General features: G+C 37.2%; 1 protein-coding gene across 3 annotated transcripts in view; it reads right to left on the bottom strand.

Moving 5' to 3' along the window:
- The window catches only part of SPATS2 (spermatogenesis associated serine rich 2), a 95537-nt gene that overhangs the window by 3405 nt on the left and 72615 nt on the right, over window positions 1-19517 (bottom strand). For all 3 annotated transcript variants that reach the window (XM_032492764.1, XM_032492763.1, XM_032492762.1), the window contains 4 exons: window positions 17964-18099; window positions 7269-7327; window positions 3565-3674; window positions 1235-1337 (listed from right to left, as the gene is read on the bottom strand). In XM_032492764.1, the coding sequence (XP_032348655.1) occupies window positions 1235-1337; window positions 3565-3674; window positions 7269-7327; window positions 17964-18099 (408 nt within the window). The remainder of the gene's footprint in view (window positions 1-1234; window positions 1338-3564; window positions 3675-7268; window positions 7328-17963; window positions 18100-19517) is intronic.

Raw genomic sequence — 19517 nt, 5'->3', positions numbered from 1 at the left:
CTGAGAGAGAAATATGAGAAATATGCTGTCATATGACAGAAAAGCATGTTGGGTAACACTTTCCCTATTTCTCCATTTCACAATGAGCAACTTAAAGAACTGTCTACCTGAGTGATCATAAAGATAAGTTTATAAATGCGTAAGGAAGGAAAATCTGCCTTATGCCCTCTTCCTCCACTCCTGCCAAATCCTCACTGCTTGGTAAAGGAACTCTGAGACAGGAGAACCTTATACAATTGCAGCGGCCCATCCCCCCACCAACTGATGACTTCTGGGCGTTTCCTACCACCTAAACTCCTGGCGGTGGCTCTAGCCGCTGACTAAGCCTAGGAACAATAGTATGGGCCATATGTTTGATTTCCTATGCAAGAACACTCCAAAGTACAGACTTCGCAAAGAAAGAAAAAGTTAAAGAAAAAGCTAAATCCTTTTAAAAAGATTCGAATGATTCAAGATGAGTTAAATATGAACAGAACTAGTCTTTACAACAAACATGTATTTTCCCAAAGTTCCTACTGCAAAAATAACCCCAAATTCAAAATACCAAGTGAGCTGAAAAATATTAATATTTTCAGTTCAAATTTTGCCAGAATTCAATGGTTTAAAACTACTCCCTAGATTTTTTTTCTTGGCTTTAAGCTTGGACTCATGTTGAGTTCACAATCCCTGCCCTAAGTCCATTATTTCACTTTCACACTGAGCCAGAGAGAACAGAGGAGCTGAGCTCAGGGTTTGGATCTGACTGATGGGTCACTACAAGCTCTCACCTCAGAGGCACACCTCCTCCCACTGCCACACACACATCCTTTGTAACTATTAAGTACCTATTCTGTGTCAGGCAAAGCAAGCATTGTTATCTCCATTTTGCAGAGGAATAAACTGAGGGGCCAAGAGGTTAGGGTAGAGACAAGGATTCAAACTTGGTCTGACTCCAGGGCCACATGCTCTTTATGCTATATGCCGAACATGCCTCAACTCAGCAGAAAATGATGAAACAGTATGACTGCAAATTAAGGGAGCTGGAAAATACCCATCCTTGTGAGATCAAAGCATCTGCATCCATTGACTTGTTAAGTATCTCAGTTTTCTTTTCATAAAAACAAACCAACAAACCCAAACACAAGCAGCACTGAGAAGAATCAGTGGAGAAATCAACTGGCACTTGGGTCTCTAATGACTAGAGGGTGGTCTTCTCATCACCATCCCTGGAGCCCTGAATCCCTCATCATCTCACCTTGTCCGAACGAATCAATGTTGTTCTTGAGGGTCTCTACATCACAGGTGAACCGGGCTACTCGTCCCAGATCCTCGTCATATTTACGTTCACTAACAAAGTGCTGGAGAAAAGACAAAGAAAAGACTCCAAGTGAGACAAACAGTATCCATGGAATCTCCAGTTTGCTATAAACAGATGAAACAGTTACTTTCAACTGTCATATTTTTGTTTCTCTGAAGTTCACTAAATGGCCATGATATTACCAATGCTGTGCAACTGACAAAATTCAATCATTTTCTTTAAGAGCCCAAAGATAAGTCTATTTGGGAACTTTATTAAACGCTACATGGTGGTCGTTAGGTATAATCAGAAGCTATGGAGGATGGAGAAGGAATTCATGGTGGAGAGCCATCTTTCTTCCCCCTGTTGGCTACTCTCAACATTGTTCCATCTTACACAAAGGCAGAGGCAGCAAAAATGCTCATAAGTTACAATGATTCCATTTAAATAGATGGTTTGGTGTTCTTTAATAGGAACTTCCTTAGGAAACCCACTTCATCTCTTTATAAAGTAGGATTTGTTAGTTCTTGAAATAGGAACAATTTCTTGAGATGGAAAATCATTCATGCGAAAAGTCAACTTTGCAAATGAGAAGAGCATGCTGCAAGTAATTTAATCCTTTTAAGCAGACTGAGCTGAGAAGGATCCAACCCCTTGGGTCAAAACTAACTATTCTGTAGAAATAGTGAGACTAGAAACGTGTCAGGAATAAAGTGCTTTTGGGGGTCTATTTCAATAAACAATTTCCAAGGTCGCCTAGAATCATTTTTTTTTCAGATGAAAAGGAGAGAGAAAAAGAAAAGCTAAAGGCCTGGATATAATTTAAAAGAACTGAACTCCTCAGATCAGTCCTCTAACTAGGGGTGGCCTAATTCCACTTTGGATTTTCAAAAGGTAGAATCAAATACATCAAATCCTTGCGATGCATCTAGAGGCAGTAAATGGGAGAGGAGAAATAAAAATTACCTCTGGGCCTTGAAGCCTTAAAGCTTCAGGGTACACTGTGGCTTAGGAAAGCACATGAACGTCTGTAACAAAGCCTTCAGACATGTAAGATCAGTCTGAGATTAATTCTGAAACAAATTCTAGGGTTTGCTGAGCCAAAGACATAACAGCAATGACGGAAATAAAATGATCTGGAAATAAGACATTTAAATTGCACAGCACCCACTTCGGTACACTGAAGACGTGGAGAGAAACAGATCCTTAGTCAGCCTGCAGAAATATTTCTAGCAGCTTTTCAACCACGTGGGAAGGGGAACAGATGAGGCCTGTGAGAGCCAGAATTCTTATCTAATTCCAAAGGGGTTTCCGGCTTCTCCCTGATAGTTGAATGAGGATGACTGGCATCAATGCGAGGAAGACTTTCTATAAAGTTTAGTAATGTAGTCTTAGTTAATCAGAAAATGGTAATTTAAAATTTGCATTGTATATTTCACTAGTTCTCCTCAATAGAGTCTAAGGGCAAAGAGCAAGGGAATAATAACAAGGACATGTGGAAGGTCTTAGATGATCTTCCAACTATGTTTTTATTTTACAAAGGCTCTTATACAGCCTCCCCATTCGTCTTAAAAATGGCAATAAGTCTCACACATTCAGAAAGAGCACAGTAAGGGCTCTGGAGTAGAGAAGGCCAACTCCCGTGGTTCACAGAGCTCACGATTTAGAAACAAGGTTGACGTGTGCTGGGATTGGCAAAGGGAGATGGAAGGAACAGGACGTGTCTGTGGAAAGGAGAGCTGACGTGGCTGGAGTACAGAGAACGAGTCGGGTGGTGAGAAAAGGACGGCAGCAGGGCCAGGCCATGTGGAGACCTACAGGCCATCAAGGACTATAGTCTATCCGATGGCACTGGGACATTTGAAGCAGGTTACCGCAGCGTGAGGAACAGATCTGAAGGGGTGGCGAGAGTGGGGCAGTGGCCAGGTGAAGGGGTAGCATCAGTTAGGAGGATATTACGGAAGTCCAAACAAGAGTTCACAGTAGCTTGATAACGGTTGTGGTGAGTGAGAGAGAAAAGCTCAGACCTGAGATTTCGCAGAAGGTCAAATGGACAGGGTCTCCTGATAGATTTAATTGTGGGAAAAGGAGAAATTTCCTAAGGTTTCCAGCTTGGACACTGGATAGATGACAGTACCACCTACAGAAAAAGGGGACCTGGAAAAGGGCCAGGTTTGGGAAGAAAAGATCATGAGTTCAGTACATTAGAGATGGCCATGAATTACGGAGATTTGCTACTTTAGTCCCCAAGGGTAAGAAGAAAGGCAGAGAAGAGAAGGAAGTTTTACCTTGATATCTGCTCTGAGCTCAACCAACTGCTCCTCTGACATTCGAACAGCCACGTCAGTCATCTTCTTTAGAAGTTCGGCTTTCTTTTGACGGCTGAGCAAAATTTCCACTGCAGAGAAAAAGGGAGTATGACTCTCAGACTCTGCTAAATAGGACAAAGAACTGGAAATACAGGACTTGCAGTACGTATCTGGGCAGCCAAAGGCTTCGCTGCCCACCCATCCAGAAAATGAAAATACCAAAGGTCCAGCTTCCACTTTCCTGAGGAACTCTGAAGGCAGTTAAGTGCTAAACGCTTTTTATGAATCATAAAGACTTGTAAGTCACTTGCCATTTCTCCTTCTCCTCTTCCCAGTTAAAAAAAAAATTTTTTTTAATCAAGAAGCATTGAAATTAAAACAAAAAATGCTTATGGTGAAAAATTAATCTAAAATAAATGGGTATAAAATGAAAAGTAAAACTGTCTCTCTTACATCCGATTTTGTGGTCCCTTTCCCAGAGGAAACCACTGCTAACAATTTCTTAAGTATACTTCCAAATACATTCTCTGCATGTACAACATCTCTCTCTCTCTCTTCCCTTGTCACAAATGGGAGTACAGCACATACACGGTCCTTCCTTCACCTTAGCTATTTTCACTTAATATATCTTGAAGTTCATTCCTTACTAACACATTAGGTTCCCCTCAGTCTGTTTAATAGCCATCAAGTATTCTACTATATGGATATAACACAATTATTTACCAAGTTCCCTAATGATGGGTATTTAGACTTTTTACAGCCTTTTAGAAGCATCTTCTTTGGCATGCGCCCAGATGTGTAACTTAGATAAGTCCATGGAGGATTACAGACAATAAAGAAATCTCAGAGTAGAGAGCCAGGGGCTACAGAGGACAATGGGCAAAAGAAATTCTCATAGAAAGCAGAACTAGGGCAGATGAAGCAAGGAAATTTCTCCACCACTGAAGCAGGGACTCGACTACTGCTGTCCAGTAAGATTTGATTATTGCTTTTCCAAGTGGGAATTTTTACTGTAATTATCCTCTTCTTTCTCTACATAATACTGGAGGAAGGTATCTAACTTTTCTTTTAGTTGATGGAATCCCAGACCACAACGTGTCATATCCAGACCTGCTGGAAGATCTGAAATTACCCAGAAGTCCTGGATTTTCAGCTGAATATATGAACTAGAGACCATGGAGGTGCTGCCATTGGGGAGGTGTGTTTTCATTTCAGAAAAAAGAAGCATCTTGGGCAGCTGAAGGGTGGACTGTAGCAAAGACTGTTCATGACTGAATAGCCATTCTCCTCTATCAGAAGTCTAATGTTGTTGCGTACCAACTTGCTTAAGTAAAAATCTACATTTCCTAGCTTTGCTACAGATGAGAGTCATTTAATATAGTTTGGCAGATCTAAGCAGAACTCACAGGGCGAGGCTTATAGGAAAGCTCTCTAAAGGAGTCTTAGGTAGCGTGCAACATTTTGCCCCTCCTTGACTGGAGTCATAGGAGGTATCTTTTGACCATAAGCACACTGTAGGGATAGCTGTGGCTGGGGAGAAGGATAGAGAAGCCTGGGTCCCTCATGTCATGTTGGAGATGCCCTGCAGCCCTGGATTGCTTACCTGTGGACCTTTCATTTCCTGAGAGAAAAGCAAACTCACATTTACTTAGGCTATTCTGTAGTATGCAGTCAAACTCAATTCCTAATTGTTATACATAGAATCCTATAACATACCAAGAAATTAACCAAATTTGTTAGAAAAAACCCAGAATTTTCAAAGAGCTGTATCAGGTATTACAAAGAGCTGAATGTCTTTAGCAAGTTTACTTAATTCAATTGCCACACACATGCCACCATGGGCTGCCTACACCAGTGTCAGGTTAATCAATAAGGTCACACTTTCCCAATAAGCTAGGAACAGACACAAAGTTTCTCAACACAAAGGCCCAACAGCTACAAATGATCTGTTGTTCTGTCTCCCAGGATAAAACCTACTTGCCATTTGTATCAAATTCACTCTTCCTCAGCTCCAGCATTCTAGGACTCTAAGACAAAATTACAGATCTCAAGATGGAAAAAACATATCAAGTAAAGATTTCTATATGTATCAGATAACTGAGAGGATCTAATTTTGGACAAGTCACATTTCCCCCAAAGGAACTAGTTTGATTAATTGATTAATTAATTAATTAAAAACCCAACTCCTCCATAAGGCTGATGTTAAGATCATATATGAATGAATGTGAATAAAGTCTGAACTGTGAATATATAATTAATAAAACTACAATGTGTAAAAAAGAAAAATACCTTCTTGATATCATCGGTAAATGAGTAATTTCATTATTGTCATTGAAAACTTGGATTTTTATCATGGGAGAAAGGAGATACAGATATAAAATTGATGAATTTTATCTGAAGTTGATAATATAAGATTGGCCATGAACTGATAACTGGTTGAGGCTAGGTGACGGGGGCTAATTATATTAGCCTCTATTTGAAGTATGTTCAAAATTTTCTATAAACGATGTATTTTAAAAAACACCTTCTTCTCAACAGTAAGGACAATGCCTTCTTACCAGTTGTATTTTCTCTGAAACTTCACCTTCAAAAAGAGAACACACAGGCACAAGACTGGACTGAAACTGTCACATTTAGAAATTACAGGATATACCACTCCATTTTAATGAAATCTCACGTCTGAAAAACTGTGGATCACTTTCTACCATGTATTCAGCATTTCATGTTAAATGGATAGAAACTGATCTCAGCTCAGTGCTTCAAAGCTGCCTCCTCTGGCCCATGACCATAGACACAAATGATTTAACTGTAAGTCATCATCTCAGCCTATTTCCATTCTTACCAGTTTGAAAGCAGGCTAAAAGGAACAACCTTCCTAATTACAAATCTGGCATTCAATGCATGAAGATAAACTGCTGTTGAAAAGCCCCAAATCAATGTCATTGTACAAGGTGCGGTTGACGTTCCCTTCTTTTCATATAGCTGTCTATCTTTAACCTAACCCGTAAAAGAAATTACAAAAAAAACAGATACCTGGTTCTTTAGTATAAAACCACACAAATTATCCAAGTTAGACTCTATTCTTCCATAATCTATTTTAGTAAGTTTTCGAAGAACCCCAGTCATGGTATCCTGAACCCTCAATTAATCGACTTTTTTCCTACCCAATGATAACAGACACTGAGTGAAGTTTCTACAAACCAAGAAAACAAAGAAAGTTCTGAGCGTGGTAATGACAGGAATGTATACACTAATTATAGGCAACCTAGTAAAGTCACCTCTGATTATGCCAAAGGGTTTTTTTTTTCCCAAGTAGAAAGAAACCCAATGGAATTGTTCAATTACTGGAGGTGAAACAAAATGAAATAAAACCCAGGCATCTGGAAGATACTTTATTTTCCTAAGCTGGTGCTATGCTGGCAGATACCATGATATAGTCTCTTAAGACACTAAGCTATACATTCAAAATATTAAAATTTGGAAATAGTAAAAAAAAAAAAAAACAGGCTCTTATAAAGTTGTTTCGCCTGAAAGGTTTCATATGACACTACAGTACAACCGCTCAAGACTGCATAACTAAATATATAAGCTCTTACTGTGGCATTTATATTGAGCTTTTGTTATGGGGGTTGAAATGCGGGTACGTATTAACTGGTAATAGCTTTAATAAAGATCAGACTTACTGGCTTCAGCTTTCACTTTGTCCATTTCAGCAAGTAATGCCACTTCTCGATCCATTAAACTACGAAGAGATGACAGGGAAAAAAGGTTTGATCAGAAACTCAAGCAGAAAAATGTCATATTGTAAATAGTGGAAAGAGGGTTATAAGTTTGTTCACTAAAAGCATCTACAAAGTAAATACTGTATGAATCACGTGAAAATTCTCTTTCACCCTTAGCAAAGACTATTCTAAGGATTCCAATTAAAAAACCTGGTTCCCTTTTATTTCTATGTATGTTACAGTAAACCAGTAGCTAGACATGTAAGAGTTGAGAACCAGTAGATGGCAGTAGTAAGCTACAAAACATTTCTTGGTAAGTTGTGCTTACCAAGAAAAAAGCAGAAGTCCCTGTGGAAATCATATATTTCTACATATGTGCTCACATATTTTTCATTTTATATTTTGGTCTATAAAATTGGACAGCTTCACTTCTAATGAATTTTTACCAGGCAATACCCCTGCCAGAGCACGAAAAATTTATCCATAATTAGGATATAGATCTTCAAAACTTACCACAATTGCACCAAGTGCACTGGCACTTTCCCTTTAGAATGCAGAGTAATCAAAAGACATACATACACTGTGCTGGTTTTGAGTAAACGTTTAACAGTAATCCATGAAATATGGAATCAAAGGTTTCTGGGAGGCTTTTTACAGAAAAAGAACATTAAACAGGCAATTAGAATTTTCTCCACTGCAAATGTAAATGGTTTCTAAGCATGAAAGCTTTTTCATGTCCTTATAAAAGAACCTACCACCTTTAATGAGTGTATAAAGAGATAGCAAGTTGCCCCAGTATTCAACCTCTGGAAGGAAATAATTTTCTTTACCATATCAGTTTGCTTAGTGGTGGCCAAAAAACCCCCCACAAAAACCAAAACATAAAGTTAAAATTTTAATACCTGCACAAACATGAAATGTTCCAACTCTCTTCAAATTTAAAAATCATCCTGATTTCTCCTTTTGAATGGGAATATAACTACAGAGTTAATAAAAGTTCTACTCTTGTTTCTGGCTGTAAAGCTAATCATATATATACATACAAATGCATGTCTGTGTATACTAATTCAACATAGCTCAGTATGTAGTTACGTTAGCACAAAGTGGTTAATATGGAGACTGTAGTGTGAGATATAAAAAATATATATAAGGCAGGGTCATTTTCTCAAGGAGCAAAATCTTTTAGAGTGAAATGCTGGAGAACACAGGTTTGATAATCATTATGCATGATGTTAATACACAGACTTGTTACCAAACAAATTTGGTTGGCTTATTAATCTCAAAGCACCAGACTAGAGAGAAGATACAACTACTGTGGGGTAGCAATACTTTGCTAAGAAAGCATTTCCCAAACCTTGGCAAATATTTTGCTCCAAGAACTCTAGCAGCATTTGGAATACCTAAAAGGCAAAACAAAAGCATATCTGAGACAGGAGCTGCCCAGCCTCGAGTTTAGCATTCTCTCTCTTCTGTTGCTGAATCACCTTAAGGTGCAGACACTGTGTCCACCAGATGACAAATCTGTCTCTGGCAAAGCTTGTAAAGTATTTATTAAAAGACCTCAGCAAACAAGTAAGCTTTTTGCAGCTTACAGTCTTTACCATGAAAAAGTAGAATGTCACATGACACTTTCAGCAAGGCCAAGAAGTTCTGCACCATCACAATCAGACTTTTCTGTGACAGTATGAGCTACCACATCATGATGGCACTTGTTTTTTTTTTTTCCCCCTGTAAGAATGACTAGCACCCATTTAAATAAACTTTGTTTCTTGAATAACTCATTGGTAGATCATAAGAAATTCATAGGGCAGTGTATGGACAACCATATGACCACTCCAATAAAAAATATTCATTGTCAAAAAACACTGAAAAGCAGTAAGCACTTCTATTTCTTTTGTGTGTTGTTTATCGTATTTCCATCTATTGGTAACACCTTTGGGAAGGGCCTGTGATGTCAGCCAAGCATTAAAGAGAGGAATCTATTGGCTAACATCTGGGATCTTTCTCAGAGAAAAGGGTGATAAATATCTGTAATTTTTCATTAATTTTTTTACAAGCCTTTAAAATAGAAAAATGAATAAATATTAAAACATATGTAGTATAAGTGCCCGACTATTAGCTTTTTTGATTATAATGTAAGTGCCTGACATACTTTTGGTTGCCGACATCCATTTCAAAGACATTCATCTCAAATAAGTAGACTGCCAGCTACAAGACTGATAAAGAGCCAGGCCACCCCACCCACAAGTTCCCCTTTTAGAAAGCCCTGGGTGACCTAGATAACTGGCCACTTGAGTGACCTTACTTTTCCCTCCCACGCTTTAATTCTTGCTCTTATTGTTTTTTTATTATGTGTTTTTTGGTTATTATTAATAATGGTGCTGGGGATTGAACCCAGGACCTTGTGCATGCTAAGCATGCGCTCTACCACTGAGCTATACTCTCTTCCCACCTATTATGTTTTAAATTCACTAATAAAGAATAAACCCACAAAATTCCAGGCATCCCACCTTTGACCCCAATAAAGGCATGATCCCAGGTCTGTGCTCTCCCTTTAAACACATTTTGCTGTGTGATTCCAGGAGTGCCATGTACCCTCTCAGACTTACAGAGTAATAAACCTTTTTTCAAAGTTTTTTTCGAAGTTGCTGAGGTGCATAATCATAAGAGCCACAAGGAACAGTCCAGCTAAAACACTGGCTTGTGGCGGGGGTGGAGGGCTTGCCACAAGCAGTACAGAGCCCAGGTGAGTGCCCCCAGGCATTCTTAGCTGATAGTGTCGCTAAAGGTAGGCTGAGACTGACACAAAGCAATATAAGAACCTTCTTTTTAAAAGTATATCACATAATGTACTACAGTTGTGTAGAAGAATGACTGTATTTTAGGTAAGTAATGCAAAAGCAGTTAGGGATGACGTCATGATGTCTGCAGCTTTCAAATGGTTCCACCAAAACACAAACACACACACAGAGTAAACAAACTGATCACTGTACTATCCCTTCAACTTTTTTGTATTTTGAAAGTTTTCACAATAAAAAGTTGCAGAAATATGTGCATCACGAAATAGAGAAGGCGAGAAGAGTTCAAAAGTGGAAAGTAGGCTAAGGATAAGGATAAATAACAGGCAAAAACAGTAATTTACTGTAACATAACTTCATGACAATGAAAAAAATAACACTAAAGTTTTTCATCTGTTCTTAAGCTGAACAGTGGTCCCAGTATAGATCTGTGGCCAAGAGATTCAAAAGTACCTGTGGTTTGACGAAATAGCTTTTAGATGCTGTCACTGCAAACAATGAGTCATCTCAGAGAGTGAGGAAAGGCTCATTCAGACTGCCTGACTTTTCTGTTACCTTGCTCACTCCAATACCTGAGGGTACTAAGCTTGCAACTGTTCCGTCAAGACTTTCCTGAATGGAAATACACCATGCTGAGCATCTGATACACTGGACTCTGAAACTGCTAATGAAATTCAGCTAAATATTGCTGGGACTCTGTTGAGAAAGACACTGGGTCTTATTAAGCGTGGGCCTTATACAGCGTAGAGAATTTCCATATCCTTTCGGTGAAAGATGGTTTTAGATGTCCTGTCACAGTTGTTAAGGAAAATGACTGGTCAGTGTCTGAATGTTCTGTATTTCCTTCCCTTCTTACCAAGACTTTTGACCATCTTCACATTTGCTCGACTTATTCTAAAGCTTTTGTGTAATTTAGTTGCTCAGACTAGTTGTTCCTGTAGCATCACCATTCATATATCTGAGACATACTGTGTCCATCATTTGAAGTAAGCCCTTTATTTAATATATTTAACATGTAGCTTACTGACTAGTTATTGCCTTCAGTAGTAATTCCTTGACACCAAAAAACTGTTAACTATCACTGTTTACTTATGGTTGTTGTGTTAGAAAATAATGTTATAAGGGAAATAAATCTGGTAATTTCTGAGCCAATGATTTCAAGGGTAATACCCTAAACTACTCAATAATGTTCTTAGAAAACATTTGTACTTTTATTTTATTAACTGAAAATCTAAAACCTATTTATTCTATTTCCATTAACCAATCAAAGCAGAAATCCAAGCCAAGCAAAGCCAGTGCAAACACATCTATTTCTCTGACGACACCTCCCCCTTCTCATATAAAACAATCAAAAAAGAGAATCATCAGTAGTTTTTGTTAGCAGAGAATTAATGATGCTTCCTGTGTTTTTTAAAAGTCTATACTCTCAGCCCTGGCCTTATGAGTACGGTCCACATATCTGGGCTCAAAATAAAAACAAAAAGCATCACTTAGGTAGCCAGGTCATCATACTGAGCTGAACAACTGGGGTAAAATGAATTCAAAGAACTAGTTTATTAAGTCAAATTTGGATCTTATGAAAATTTGGTTCCTCTTTGTTAGGAGTCCTTTACAAAACATGTAATGTGATTTTCATACTTTCAAGAGTCTCAAGTAGCTTTTAAGAAGTTAGAATATAAATATAAGCTGTTCTTGTGGGACAGGCCCTCAATGGATAATCTTTCTTTCTGTTCTCTTCCAGTGGTCAAAGGCATCTCAGTTTTAAAGTAATACTAGAGACTATGTAACTTGACGATATTTTACAATAAATTTCAGAAAAAAGATCCAGTAGCAATCCAGATTACCAAGGAATTTATTGTTCAAGTTTCTAGTTGGTAAGGAAAAATAGTTGGAGTGTTAAGCCACATAGCGAATAGCTGACTAGATCTTAATTTGAAACCGTGATTTGGTTTTTTGAATCTTTTTTCTGGAATTATGATGACAATGTCTAAAGGGAGACATGTGTGGACTAGGAAGGCAAAGACCAAAAAATAAAAGCAAAGAGAGACACCTGGTATGACCCAAAAAAGGAAATATAGTAGAAAAGTGTTACTTAATACCAAGTATGACTTCAGACAAATTATTTTTTTCTGTGCCCATCTTTTCTCATCTATAAAATGAGTATAATATTACAAATGAGATTATTACACAGATTAGAGATACTGTACATAAAAGCTTCTGACATACAACACCTCAATAAATGGCAGTAGCAATTGTTCCAATTTCTGTTCTTACTGTGATCTCTCAGTTTCAGCGGAATATCTGTTTAGTAAAAGGCCCTCATATTACTCTGGTAAATCTTATACATTCCAGATCCACTGTCTAGAAATTCTTAAACGCATACACATACTAACACAGTGTAGGCAGTTATACAGAGGTGAATCAAAGATAATTTTAAGTGAAAAGAATGCATTACAAAATTATAATCTCACGGGTGGGAGTATAGCTCAGTGGTAAAGTGCGTGCTTAGCATGTGCGAGGTCCTGGGCTCAATCTCCAGTATTTCCATTAAATAAAAAACTAAAAATTAGAAAAAATTATTATCTCAGTATGATTACAACTATTAAGATTATTCATATATACAGGTAAGGGACAAAAGGGAGCACAAAAAGATTTATGTGTTAGGGTGGTAGAGTTATATGACTTTAATTTCTATTTTTAAAAAACGATTTTTATAATTATGGGAAATATAGTAAAAGTAAGAGAGAATAATGGAAACTTAAAAAAAACGAAAAACAAAATTCAGACTCCTTCTACGCTGGTCTGTGACTTCATCCCTCACTATGTTCAACTAACTGCCCTTTAAGCTCCAGCTACACTGTGAAGTCTCCACATGTCCCTGCTATGCCTTTGCTTCTATCATCTCCCTTACTAAAGGATCCCCCCCCCCCTTTCTGCCAGGGTAAATTCCATGCTTCTTTCAAGGCTTGATAATGATTCATTTCTCCAAGAAATCTTTTCTAATTGACCCCACTCCACAGTAACCTTTCACTTAATCTTCTTGCCTTTCCCACAAAGAAGATCTGACCTGAAGAATACCTTAATCACAAGTCATTCCAAATTGTGACTTAAGAAGAGTGATCTAGGCCCTTCTGAATTACAAAATGAAAGGAATATTGAATACTCCTTCTTATAGTTTTATTCTTGGAGTTTTATTTTATTGAACTATAAGAAATACGTATAAAGGCTTTCACAGGCTCAGTCAAAATCTTGGTCCTCTTCATTCTAACCCTATTCCATAAAGACTGAATTCCCCAGCCCCTGAATTCTCCTATAGTGGGGATCTCTGTTACATAGCTTTTAAGCCGAGGAGGAAACAGTGTATGTGATATGCACCAAGAGTCTCCAGCCTTCTTCTCAAGCTTTAGTGGGGAAGTGAGCCATCAGTGATGGGTGGGATGAAGGTCATAGGTTACCGCAAGTCAGAATATAGAGATTCAAATGTTGAGCCTACAACTTATGATGTCATGTTAGGCAAATAGCTTAACCTAAGACTCAAATTTAATAATAAAGTAAAATTTAAAACTCCTAAAAAAAATTCCTACTTCACAGGACAGAAATCTGGATGAATAAATCAGATAATATGACTGAACATGTTTGGTACTGCAATCTTCATATGTTATTAGTTGTTTTCAGAGATGGTTAAAGAGTTAAAATTTTATTTTATTTTACTGAAGTATAGTTGATTTACAATGTGTTAGTTTCTGATGTACAGCAAAGTGACTCATACATATATATATTCTTTTTCATATTCTTTTCCATTATAGGTTATAATAAGATATTGAATATAGTTCCCTGTGCTACACAGTAGAACCTTGTTGTTTATCTATTTTATATATTTTTGTTTATATCTGCTAATCCCAAACTCCTAATTTATCCCTCCCCTACCCACTTTCCCCTTTGGTAATCATAAGTTTGTTTTCTGTGTCTGTGAGTCTGTTTCTGTTTTGTAAATAAGTTCACCTGTATCATATTTTAGACTCCACGTATAAGTGATATCATGGTATTTGTCTTTCTCTGTTTGACTTACTTTACTTAGTATAATAATCTCTAGATCCATCCATGTTGCTGCAAATGGCATTATTTCATTCTTTTTTTATGGCTGAGTAGCATTTCACTGTATATATACACCACATCTTAGTTATCCATTCATCTGTCCATGGACATTTATGTTGGCTATTGTAAATAGTGCTGCTATTAACACTGGGGTGCATGTATCTTTCTGAATTAGAGTTTTCTCCAGATATATACCCAGAAGTGGGATTGCTGGATCATATGGCAACTGTATTTTTAGATTTTTAAGGAACCTCCATACTGTTTTCCATAGTGGTTGCACCAATTTACATTCCCACCAACAGTATAGGAGGATTCCCTTTTCTCTATACTCTTCCCAACATTTATTGTTTGTGGACTTTTTAATGATGGCCATTATGACTAGTGTAAAGTGACACCTCACTCTAGTTCTGATTTGCATCTCTCTGATAATTTGTGATGTTGAGCATCTTCTCATGTGCCTATTGGCCATCTGAGTGTCTTCTTTGGAGAAATGTATATTTACGTCTTCTGCCCATTTTTTGCTTGGGTTGTTTCTTTTATTGAGTTATATGAACTGTATGTATATTCTGGAAATTAAGCCCTTGTGGGTGGCATCATTCGCAAATGTTTTCTCCCAGTCTGTAGGTTGTCTTTCTGTTTTGTTTATGGTTTCCTTTGCTGTGCAAAAGTTTACAAGTTTGATTAGGTCCCATTTGTTTATTTTTGCTTTTATTTCTATTGCCTTGGGAGACTGACCTGAGAAGACATTGCTGCGATTTATGTTAGAGAATGTTTTGCCTATATTCTTGAGTTAAAATTTTAAATCAAGGAACATTGAGAATCATGGAGGTTAAGTATTGGTGGAAATAAGGTATCAGTGTACTAAATACACAAAAACTGAGGAATAATTTAAAAACAGTGTTATGTGTCTTCTTGATAACACACTGCAGTAGCCCATTCCTATTTCTATGCTTTTCAGACATTTTTGAAAGTGCTTTAGTTCATAAAATGATTTCTAAATTTTCAGCATTTCTATAGTAGATGGACTTCAAGGATCTAAAAGCCTTTGTTAAGACTACTGTGAGTTTAACAGAAGAAAAAAGAACCTCAAATTAAAGGTAGTAAATTTTCCAAGGTGAATGAGGAATCAGCCAGGAAAAATTTCAGTCTTCAGCACAGAGTTACATTAAATTTATGTGTTGCAGAATCTCAAATTTCTTACCCATTCTCTCCTTTTAATAAGTACCTTTTGATTTTCAATAAAATAGAAATTTTATTTAAAAGGTAGGCTGCGTGTGTATCCTGTTGGCATTTTTCACCAGCACATTATATGACAACCGTCCAAAGTAGACTATAGACTCTAGCTTCACGCTCCACTTCATTTCCTGCTCTTTAATAGCCTTAAGCTGAAGTTAACTAAGAGCTCCAACAATATGTCAGATAAATTTTATTAATTAACAAGAAAAGGAAACTCAGGTCTAGAGATAGTCATTACTGGATCACCAGTCAGAACAGATTTTACATATTATATCCTGGAAAGCCTCTGATTTCACCTTCCCACAGGTAAATGTCAGCTTTCATTTGACCTCAAAGTGAAAGCAGTTATCTGTATAATTCCCCTAGTGCCCCATCAGGTGTAATGTAATCTTATTGCTGCAAATTTGTTAGAACTCTTTTCTTTTTTTAATACTATAACCAACACAAAAAATGGCTTCCTAAGTGACATTAACTCCAAGCTCTGGTTCAGTGCCATATGGAGTTAGCTCACCTGCCAATTATGTCTTGAAGTAGCAACTACAAGGGGCATTGAAATAAGGCAGTTTAAAAACCCAATCAGCCAGAGAAAAGGACTTTACACCAGCAGGAAAGAGCAGGTAATCTCTTTCCTCAAGTTAAATTGACCTGGTTGCTACACCTGCTAATCAATCCTAAATACACAGTTTCAAGGCAGGAAACCATTTCACTTGCTATTTATTAAAGGAGGCTCCCCTTGGCTGGGTTCCAAGTGAACAAGAACTTACAAATTTCTCTCCCGGAACTGTGTTTCCTGGTTCAGGCTGGTTCTAAATAGAACCAGATTCTGTGGCTAAGTAATCAGCAAGCTAAACAATCATGGAGACTGGAGGCTTGTCAAGGCAAAGTTGTGATGCCCTACTCTTAGATCTTTATTCTTTTCCAAATGAGCCAACAATATCTGATATAATAATAATCCAAGGCAAAGGGCATGGCACTTCTTCCCAGAGAGTCAGAAAGAGGAGAGATCAGTTACCTAGAAAAATTACCAGGGGAAGTTAGAGTTTATTTAAGGTGAGTTTGGGAGAATTGGTTGGATTTAGAAAGGTATAAAAATATAGGAGAGCATTAGACTGGAAAAGTGTCATTAATTATTGTATGAAAGAGGAAATGTGAATATTATGTTTTGAGATGAGTAATCTGGCTGGAGCAAAAACATATATAAGAAAAACAGAAGTTAATGACATTAAATTTCTAGCTATAAAACCTGAAAGGGAAAATTCTAGATACAGAACAAAGCATCAGTAGACTTGTAGATGAACTATCTATCCTAAAAATACCTTTTGGTTATGATGACTCAATGGACCATTCTAATACTTTGCAAGTGATAAAAGTAGGGGTCAGCAACTTTTTGGAGGCTTTATTCTACATCTTCGTTAATTCATTCCCTCTTCAATTCTACGGAACAGGAGGACTGAGGCTACCCACACTCCCTCTATCTCTTGTCTGCCACGGCATGAAGTGACCAGACTAAGTTTGTGAACTGAGACAGGCCACAGACAAGTAAGAAAATGGATGGATGCTTGGGAGGCAGATTCTCTCTGTTCACGAAAACTTCCTCTCACATTTCAATCCATGTAAATCTCACAAATAAGCAGAATGGACAGTCTTAAATCCCCAAGTATCAACTTAGCTGCCCGTCTCCCTATCATTTTACTTAATATGGTCCTTAGGTCTTTTCCATTTTCAAAAAAGTCCCTTATAAAATGCAAATACCCCTAGAAAGCAGAAAGTATGGTTTAAAAATTAGTTACCACCTTAATATCTAATAGTTAAAACAGCTTCAGTGTTCTAGAAAAAAATTAGAATATATTTCTCCTCCCAAAGACTTTATAATCAAATACATTTGAGAAACAACAAAGTATGGCTCTGTCTTACAAATTCACAATGTACATTAGCATTAAAAAGGCATTAAGAAGTCTAGTAGTAAAAAAAAAATTTTTTAAGTATTTTCAAACCTATTTAACTACTAAGCTCTATTTCCAATACAGAACACATATTAATATATTTCAAGATATGAGCATTTTTAAGAACATTTTAAAAAACACAAAATTCAAATAAATGATTAATAATAGGGCACAGAAGAGACTATTAGGGTGGGGTGCATTAGGAAAGATAAAAGGAGGTAGGAAAACAAAGACATCTTTTCTACTTTATAACTTTGTTCAAAAACATGTCCTTGGTCACAGGTTCCTGGCTAAAAGACAGACACTAATGTAAGGATGCATGATCTATTCTGTAATTAGTTGTCCCTTTCCGAACAATATTAACCTTAGGCCCATTCCTAAAGCATTATGAGTTCTCTCTATCACTCATTCCCACACTGTGACCACAAAGGAGAACAAGGCAGAAAGCTAAATAGAGCATAGGATTTTTAAGCCTTTTCTCACTATGCAGCGTAGTTAAGAGTCAGGAATTAAAGAATTTTGTGAATGGCTGACCATCTTTATAAGTGATCATTTTTGTGCTCCTGATATCAAATGCAACTTACCAGCTCTGTAATTCAGCAAAAGCTTGTTTCATTTTCTTAATGGAAGCATCCATCTCTTCTTTAACTACAACTCGATACCGTGCAAGAGACACCGTGCAGCGCTGGAGGTCTTTCACAGATTTTTCAATGTTGGAACCTTGGGAAAAACCCCAGTTAAAAAAGGAGCATAGGTAACTTGAAAGTTGGATCTGCCTAAGCATGTAATGTAACAAATGTCACATGGACTAAGAATGTTTCCTAAATGGCTACGCTCCTCAACAAAAAACCAATGTTTCTATATATTAAAAAAAAAAAAGTATCCTGGCCAAGATGGAGTAAGAATTGGATTTACCTTCCTGTCTTAAAAAACTTAACACACACACACAAAATATACGAAACAATGGTATTCAGACAATGAACAACAGGCAGTATTCCCCACTACCACTCCACCCTAACCCTACTGAGAAAACAGAAACTGAAGAAGTAAGGCCTATGACTGCCCCAATTTACTGCCACAAGAGAGTTCCAGGAGGAGATGCATGAGGAAGAGAATCCTAAGCTGAGCCTGGAAGTCTCCCTAAATCAAGGGAATAGAGTTGAGAAATCAGGGAGGCCACGGTGGCTAGAATTCTCAGGGCACAATACTGGAGAGGAGAGAGCTACACAAAAATGAAAAAGTTATACAAAGAGCTACAGAAGATTCTGAGTGTCTTGGTGTGCAGAAACTGTCTGAAAAAGGGAAACGAACCACTGGAAAGGAGAAGGTATATTTCATGCAAGGAACATTTCATGTTCACACCAGCCGGAGTGGGGCACCAGGTAGAATACTTAGAAGGGTATTGTCTCAGTAATTAGCTCTAGACTAAAGGCTACTCTATTTCCACCTAACAAAGCTTAAGAAAGCAAGTTTCAGATTGTTTCCAAATAACAGTCCCAGAGTAAATCACAAGTATATTTAAAGAAATACAAAAGTATCTACCAATCAACAAAGCAAAATTCATAAGGTCTGGCATCCAATAAAAAATTATTAGGTATATAAAGAGGCAGAAAACTATGACTGATCCATAATGAGGAGAAAAACCAATTAACAGAAACAGATGTAGAAATGACACAGACATAGAATCAAGTAGGCAAGGACATCAAAACAGCTAATATAATCAGACACCATAAATTCAAGAAGGCAGAGGAAAAGCATAAGCATGTTAAGGAGAGACATGAAAGATATTTAAAACACCCCAACTGAACCTCTAGAGATGAAAAAAAAATGTCTGAGATGAAAAATACACTGGATTGGATTAAGAGCATATTAAAAACTGTTAAAAAAAGATGAGTAAATTTGAAGATGCAATTCTAGGAACTATCCAAAATGAAATGAAACATAGAAAAAGACAAAACAATTTTTGTAGGTACAAAATTTTCAAAACTCTCTACGCAACAGGATTTAGATGAATACAATTCACCATGTAGACATTACAAAATTGATATGGTTCTCTCTTGGTAGTACAGTTTGAAGCATTACATGTGGGTAGGCCAACTGCACAGATAAAGATGAAATACATTTACCTACCCAACACA

Source organism: Camelus ferus, chromosome 12 (genome assembly GCF_009834535.1).
Source record: "Camelus ferus isolate YT-003-E chromosome 12, BCGSAC_Cfer_1.0, whole genome shotgun sequence".
Taxonomy (NCBI): domain Eukaryota; kingdom Metazoa; phylum Chordata; class Mammalia; order Artiodactyla; family Camelidae; genus Camelus; species Camelus ferus.
Note: the sequence above shows the minus strand (reverse complement) of the source record. Positions and strands in the feature narration are given on the sequence as shown.